The sequence below is a fragment of the Alosa alosa genome, chromosome 18 (genome assembly GCF_017589495.1).
Source record: "Alosa alosa isolate M-15738 ecotype Scorff River chromosome 18, AALO_Geno_1.1, whole genome shotgun sequence".
NCBI lineage: Eukaryota > Metazoa > Chordata > Actinopteri > Clupeiformes > Clupeidae > Alosa > Alosa alosa.
In genome coordinates, this window is record NC_063206.1 from 19,567,322 (window position 1) to 19,575,153 (window position 7,832).

The window sequence follows — 7,832 nt, forward strand, 5'->3', positions numbered from 1 at the left end:
AGAAATATTGTTTAATTTTGCGATTGAGATATCCACGCACTGGTGCCCCCCTGCGACGTGTTCGCCCCCGGTTTCAGAGCTATTCGAAATGCAAAAATGCATAGAGGGAGTTATGACAAAACCGTGACTGTTAACAAACTATAAGTTATATAAGGTAGGCCCTATGCTAGGCCTATTACACAACATAAATTGTCACTAGGCTATGCTGGCGACCCAAATAAAATTTGGGAACCAATGGCTTACAGTATCAAGCAGACTTAAGCTGCCACCTCTTGGCGAAAAGTTAATAGTTTTGCATATCAGTAGTAGGCCCTAATACGTTTTACGCAGCTGTGTGAATCACGGAAAGCGACACTTCTAAATGGAACCCAACCCACTGTACTGTAGCTCAAGGTCTGTGGCTAAAGCAGCCATAATGAAAGCGTTATCATTGTTTGGATACTTCACACACACGTGTTTTTTAATCGCATATACTACTACTACCAAGCTGGAATCAAAGCACATCGACTCTAGCCTGGCTAGCGCCACCACTTCTCAATGAGACGTGGTCTGGGAACCAAACGTTCATTTTCTCGTATTTGAAAAAAATGCCCAGATCCGTTTATTGGGTGCCACGGATGTCTATCAAATGCGTCTGTGCATAGCTCATCATCGTCTTGCTTTCCCCCCTGTTCTGTGATTGGTTCCCTATCTCAGGCGAAAATTTGCTCCATGGTCTCCAGGCTGCCTTAGCAGCGTGAATCAAATCGCGCGCAAGGCAGCATGGGAACACCCAGGCTACATCGACTCCCCTCTCACACCCTAAACACGCACTTCGAACAAACAAAAAACGTCTCAGTCTCACGGTATAGCCATAGGCAAAACTGTATTGGACCGGTGTAACGTTGGTACTAAATCATCCATCGCAAAGAATGATTTTTGCAGCACGTGCAACAAATCTGTGTAGGTACAGCCCTGCACTGGATACATCTCTCAACGTGCGCTCTAAAACATTTGGTTTAAATGGAGATGTAGATCACGGGTGCGTTAGTAAATCTACAACCAAAAATTCAGGAAGTAGATGACGGGGGGAAAAAAAAAACGTTGACAATCCCTATATGACCGCTTCGCGGCGGTCATAATGATAACCATATGGTAGTAGGCAGACAATCTGATTTGTTTTGCAAGCAAAATACATTTAGCAAGCTCCTTAAAAATTAGCACGGAGGTCTGATTTGAATGACAGCTAACTGAGACAATAAGACAACATTAGAATTAACCATTTACCGTTTTTATTACCATTAGAATTAACTTAGCTTGGCTGTTAGCCTGGTCGGGACCAGGCAACGTGCAGACAGAGAATAAATTCCCATGGTAACTTATGTGCCATCTCTTTTGTGAAACCAAGTTTAGGCTACAGGTAAATTCATCCAGGATAACCAAAAAATCCCAGCTTAATCCCTTATCTAGGTTTTGTGAAATACCCCTCAGATGTGAACTTTAAAAAATAAATCCATCCTTCTTTTGACTATCCACCATTAATATCCACTGAAAGAAAACATATTGATGATGTATCCATTTTGCTTTTGCAGTTTTCCCCCAGATCTGCTTTTAGTGTATATTCTAACTCACTCATCAGTGGCTTTGGATAACACCTGAGCCAAATCATAAAATGTAAATGCACTGGTCTACTGACCGTAACGGGAACCCTCTTGTTGGCCGGAGAAGAATGCTGCTTCTTGGGGTCAGGTGTGAGAGTTCTGCGCCTGGCAGACCTACTGAGCCGGTTCACAGAGCTCCTCAGGAACCTGTTGCCATCTGACTGGCTAGCGTTGCGTGTAAATGGGGGTCCCATCCTGTTCCTGGAGTTGGACTCTTCTGGGGGTGTAGGGTCTGCGGCTCTGGTTGGAGAGGGAGTCAAGAGACTGGGGGCTGGGGCTCGAGACCTTGATTGTGCCTCTGGCTTAGAGAGGGCAGTACGCTGGCTGCCATCATCAGCACTGGTTCGTCTCTGGGTGCCAAGAGGGATAATGTCCTTCACTGATGGGAGGAGAAAGATAAATAGAAAGATACTTCCCCCGCTCCAATACAATTTCAATTGTACTGAAGTTCATACTGTACAGAAAATTCAAAGAAGAAAATAATTATGTTTTTTATTACACAGTCCAATTTCCATGTAAATTTAGAATTGCATAACAAAAAGACTCAGGCAGCTTTGGAAAAGATTAAGCTTAGGGTTGGGCTGGTCCTCGTGTTCATTGAATGTTCACTGAATTATGTCAGGTTTCATCCAGCACCATTTCATCTCTGAATTGCGAAACTGAGCCAGCAGGTAGAGTTAAAGGAAAACTCTGGCCACTTTTCTCACAGATCTGTTTCTCGAGGTCACGAAGTAGATTCAGGAAAGACAAAAAAAGAAAAATCAGTGCTACCTAGCTCGAGTTGCCAGGCGGCTACAGTGCTACACTTTGGGGACATTTTTAAAATCATGTAGGCCAGGCTTGGAATTTCACCATTCTGGGGGCAAGGCCACTTGGCCTTCAGTTGGGCATATTTGGTGGGGGGCACAAAGGCCACATGTCAGGGCACTATACAGAAGTAGGCTATAAAAATGATCAAAGTTGTATTTAGCCTATTCACTGCAGTAGACCTGCATCACTGTATGAAACATTACAAAAACATGAAACATGACATTTTACATATGTCTAGTTTCATGAAAGGCCTACTTCAGCATTGAATTAGAGTAAACTAATTAATCCAGAAACAGTCTGTATTTATTTTATAATTTCATGGGCCATATTAGGCCTACTTTGTCCCTTTACAAAGTTCACCTAGGCTACATCTTTTTAGACTCATTCATTTTAAAACTAGATGTACCGCATAGCGGTACAAAATATGACCGCCGCTCAGTCCTGTACATCCGTTCCGCGATAATAAATCACACTTCAATTTGTCTCCATCTTTTACTCCATCCCCCACTCTTGAAACTTTTGTGTATGCTTGTTTGGCATGCCTGTGAGTGTGTGTAAAAAGGGCTGCACAGAAAGTAGCCTACTGGCTGAAAAAGGTGAATAGATTGTAGAATAGCCAAAGAAGATGTAGCATTGTTATAAAACCTTTAAAATCTCTAAACAATCACAAGTAGGGCAGTTCATCACAGTTCATCCATTGCAACTGGATTGATGAAAGGTCACTTACACCTGTAGGCTACATTGTATTTGGGAAAAGCAAAAGGTATCAGCATAATGTTATATTTTTATTTATTTATTTATTTATTTATTAATAAACAAAAACATCTCTGTCAGTTCCATGCCGTTTTCAACAGCTATCAAACACAAAAGGTCATTTTTGGATGGATGGATTTTTTGTGAATGTTTCTTCTTCTACATAAGATTTGTCATCTTTAGTTCATGTGATACTTTATTGTCAATGCACAAATTAAGTAACAGTAGTCTGAAACGAAATGCTGTTTTACATCTAACCAGTGGTGCAAATAACTGACATGTCCAAATGGGCCTTGATGAAATCATTAAGCTAGACTGTTCATACACATTTTAACGGGCCAAAGTTGAAGAGCTGTTGTCCGTTATTGTTCGTGCAAATATAGGCTGATTCATGTTCCCTTGCATTGTGTAACTGAGGTCCATGGCTAGTTTGGCTTTCACCCGACCAAGCTCAATCTTTTAAGAAATCAAAAAATAAATAGCGGGCAGATCAGAATGGGTTCACCCAGCCTAGTCCATGGCGCCCAATATTGTTTAATTTTCCGATTGAGATATCCACGCTCTGGCTATTCTAAATGCAAAAACGCATCAGGGAGTTATGACAAAACTGTAACTAACAAACTAGATCCTAATAGAAAGCTATTAGCTTCCCTAAGCTACAGGTAGGCCTATAAGGTAGGCCTATTTACAACATAAATTGTTAATAGGCTATGCTGGCGACACAAATAAAATCTTTGACAATCATTATATGACCGCTTCGCTAGCGGCGGTCATAATTATGTTGTCCACAGCAGAAAAGTAGGCCTAGGCCTTCTGTTTTGCACATGTCATGCTGTGACCCATATGACCTAAAGATATATAAGGGATAATATAAGGGTTGATGTGGGTTATGAGCAGTGTCTGTTGTCTTATGGCATTCTTGTAAATGAGAAGCCAAAATGTAATAGGCCTAAATTATGAGTTGTAATCAGGCTTGGAATTTCACCATTCTGGGGGCAAGGCCACTTGGCCTTCAGTTGGGCATATTTGGTGGGGGGCCAAAGTTAACTATACAGTAGTAGGCTATAGAAATTATCAAAGTTGTATTTAGCCTATTCACTGCAGTAGACCTGCATCACTGTATGAAACATTACAAAAACATGAAACATGACATAATACATAGAACTGTAAATCATCTGATCATCTAATATTTACAGAAATCTACGCTATATATAACATTAATTTTATATTTGGCCTGTTATGAAATCATGTATTGAACAATTTAAGCACAGATCAGCTTTAAGAAACTCAAATAGCCTAGATGCATGCTTAGCATTTTGTGATCATTAAGGCTACTTTCACAAACTCTTAGCTGTCCTCCATCTAGGCGATATTTGTAACATTTATTTTGTATTTGGCCCGTTATGAAATCATGTGGAACAATTTAAACACATTGCAAAACTTAAAGTCCAAACTTGGAGACATCCATGTATGTCGAACTTTACTGAAAATTCAAAACTGGATTACTCTAGAACGGCTAACTGTACAGGGGACTGCTTTACACCTTTGTGTTCGGTAGGGTCTCCTGTTTATTCTGATATATGGTTTGTCATGTGTTAAAAGAAGGGTTCGTAAAGTATTCCACCGAGATAAATGGGTAGGGAGATCATGGGACGCAAAACCTTCAGTAGAATGTATGATTAAATTGAATTATATTATTTACTTTTCTCGCGAACCGTTCAACACAGCAATTATCGGCTAACATAGTTTAAAAGCTGAGAAAAAGCTCTTTCATGTGATACTTGTGATGTCTGTGTGATGAATAGGCTACTTTGCGAGTAGTTCAACTGAGAATGGGTGAATTTGGACGCACTTTCTTTCTTGCGCGGTCACTTTCTCCACTGCGTAAAAGACTAAATTAATTTTATTTAGCACAGGCCATTGCAAATCTTGGGGTGGCACACCAAAACTGGAGGGGGGGTTGGCGCTACCCACTGTAGTACATCACATTTATTAGTCCTTTGAGGCCTCAGCCATTTTCAGTGTTATTTTACTATTGGGTCATTCCACGCCAACTCAGTGTACACCATGTTCACCTCTCACCCAAACAGTAAGGAATGTTGATTCTGCCTCCAGAATTGTGTAGTACAGGCTACAATGAACTACCACACCAGTTTCCAGCCTTCTACCACTATTAGAACAGATGTTATGGGCTCCCAAAAATGGCAAAAGGTGAAATGTGAAATTCCAATGTGTCAATTAGGGCCGAGGCACCCGAAATTCAAATGGACACCACAGGCAAACCGTTTGAGATATTGACCTAAAACTTCAGATTCCCTCGTTTGGTAACATAAGGCATATTTCACAGCTTTTCAGCAAAATCTGAGAGGTACCATGTACATGATACCCCGATATTGGCTGTTTTCACATGGAATGACCCTATTACACTCTTATCTTGGTTGCTGTAAGGGTAATATAAGAGTTTGGCTCCAAAACGCTATATCCTATATATTCTAAAATATCCCTCGGGATGAATAAAGTATCTATCTATCCTCCATTTTAATGCATTTTCATAAAAATAAAAATCAGAACTCTAATTGGGTAATTGTTATTTACTCAATCAAAACAACACAATTGCACTTTTATTGATATTACCTGAAAAACACAATTAAATAACATGACTTATCAGTGTTTTCAAAAATGGATTTATAGTGTACCAACTTTTGATTCTTTGATTGGGAAAGCAAGTTCATTATTTTTGGACTGCTGTTACATTAGAATTCCAGCCCAAAATGGGATAACATTTAGAAATTTGCTGCAACTTCAAAAAGCACTGTAGCTGCCTGGCTTCTCTAGCTGTTACTGTAGCAACTCGAGCTAGGTAACGCCGATCTTTTTCGTACCGACAGTGCTTGTGACCTCAAAAAACAGAGATCTATGTGAAACATTGCCGGAGTTCTCCTTTAAGGGTGAGCAATAAAAGCTGACGAAAGTATTTTTTAAAGTGGGTTTGTGCAAAGCAGAGAGAACTGCAAGACTGCGTGTAGAAAGTTGGAACTAGCAGTGCAGCGCAGCATAGAAAAATAGTATGTTGTACATACAAAAACTTAACTAGGTGCTTCCCACAACTCTTACCCATAGAAATGATGTGCTGTTTGAGGCTACTGGTGATTCTAGACTTGTGGGCATGTAAAGAGTGATTATCAGTGTCAGCCATCTAGATACAATCATGGTTCATGTTAGAGAATTTACTGACAGTTCAGTCACCTTCATTTTCAATGTTATGACACTTCAACTACTCAGCAGATCCCTCAAAATGTGCATCAAATTATATATTTTTTCTTCAATAATTAAGAAAATAGTACACACCTGTTGCAGGGATTCATAACAGAGATGTCAAAATCTGTAGGAATATTACATAACAAATGACATAAAGGTGACAATAGTGGCACACAAATGACAAAGGTGACAATAGTGGCACAAAAGAACAAGTTGACTACTTTTAGGCCTATAGCCAGCTGTTTAGTAGAGTGGCTCCTCAGACTGACAGATTTTGAGTATGGGTTGTGTATATCAACTTCAGTTCCATTAATTTTTAAACTGAGGTTTGATTTGCCTTGAAGCAACTTGAACTAGTTCACTGGGGACTATTGGACTCTAATGGTTCAAAAACTCGACTCTGTTCGGGAAGATTGGGCTGGTATGTGGGCGTGACGAAATAAAGTAGCGAAATGTTCACGAGAAGCCAAGGAGTAGAGGAAACTACTACTGTTTATTACTTGTCTACTGTGTGAATGAAACTGTAACAGTGTAACGAACACAATTCCCACAATAACTTCATTGGGTAGCAATTGCTTACCGCCAAAACCAGACGCACTAGCTAAATGAATTCCTCGTATTAATTCTTCTTAGTGCGCGCACCACAGTCACAGTGAGAAACATTAGATAGCCTACATTAGAACACCTTATATTAGCTTAGAACATTAATGTTTTGGTGGCAGTGCAACCACACGCTATGTTTATATGAAAACATGGGGAAAGCAGCAAGCAATACATCGTGCAGCTATTGTGCAATTAAGGTTATTTTCATCTTAACCCTATCACTTTACGTACGGAAAACGGCACACAAGACACAGCACTGCAACAAAATATGCATGGGTTAACAGGACTACTGATTGGCAGGCTAGCTAGCATAAGTTGAGTTTGCAAACACACTTGGAAATGCGTTGTTCGCTTCCCTCTGACTAGGATTCGTAGTCCTCGGGAATATGCGAAAAGTCTATATATTGCCACTCTTTAATTTATGGCTAATTTATCAGCAATTAACACTACATACCTTTCTATGTGAAACGTTCGTATTTGAAATTCTCTGGTTTTATCCAAAGAAAGTAAAATGTTTCATCAAAGCCGCCATTTTCATAGAAGGAGGAGTTTGAACGCGGAAGTTAAACAACCCACCAGAGAATGGCATTTTGGTCATTGCAGTCAACGGCTGTGTCCCCTGCTCAATTAAAGGTACTATAAGCGATGTAACGCGGTTTTAACGCTAAAACATTTTTGTCACATACAGCTAACATAACCTCACCATCCGCTAGCTGCCTGTGCCCCGAATACACTATATATTAAAAAAAACACGTGGTCTCCGTGGAC

The 7,832-nt window shown here is 40.1% G+C and overlaps 1 protein-coding gene across 6 annotated transcripts in view; it reads right to left on the reverse strand.

Annotated features, from left to right (window-relative positions):
- Positions 1-7,613, reverse strand: part of slf2 (SMC5-SMC6 complex localization factor 2) — a 35,195-nt gene extending 27,582 nt beyond the window's left edge. For 3 of the 6 annotated variants that reach the window (XM_048269515.1, XM_048269514.1, XM_048269519.1), the window contains exons 1-4: positions 7,519-7,570; positions 6,552-6,585; positions 6,318-6,399; positions 1,676-2,019 (exon numbers count right to left, since the gene is read on the reverse strand). In XM_048269515.1, the coding sequence (XP_048125472.1) occupies positions 1,676-2,019; positions 6,318-6,399 (426 nt within the window). In that variant the 5' untranslated portion in view covers positions 6,552-6,585; positions 7,519-7,570. Of the gene's footprint in view, positions 1-1,675; positions 2,020-6,317; positions 6,400-6,551; positions 6,586-7,518 lie in introns of all 6 variants that reach the window. The other 3 variants (XM_048269516.1, XM_048269517.1, XM_048269520.1) reach the window with 3 other exon arrangements.
- Positions 7,614-7,832: the final 219 nt, after the last annotated feature.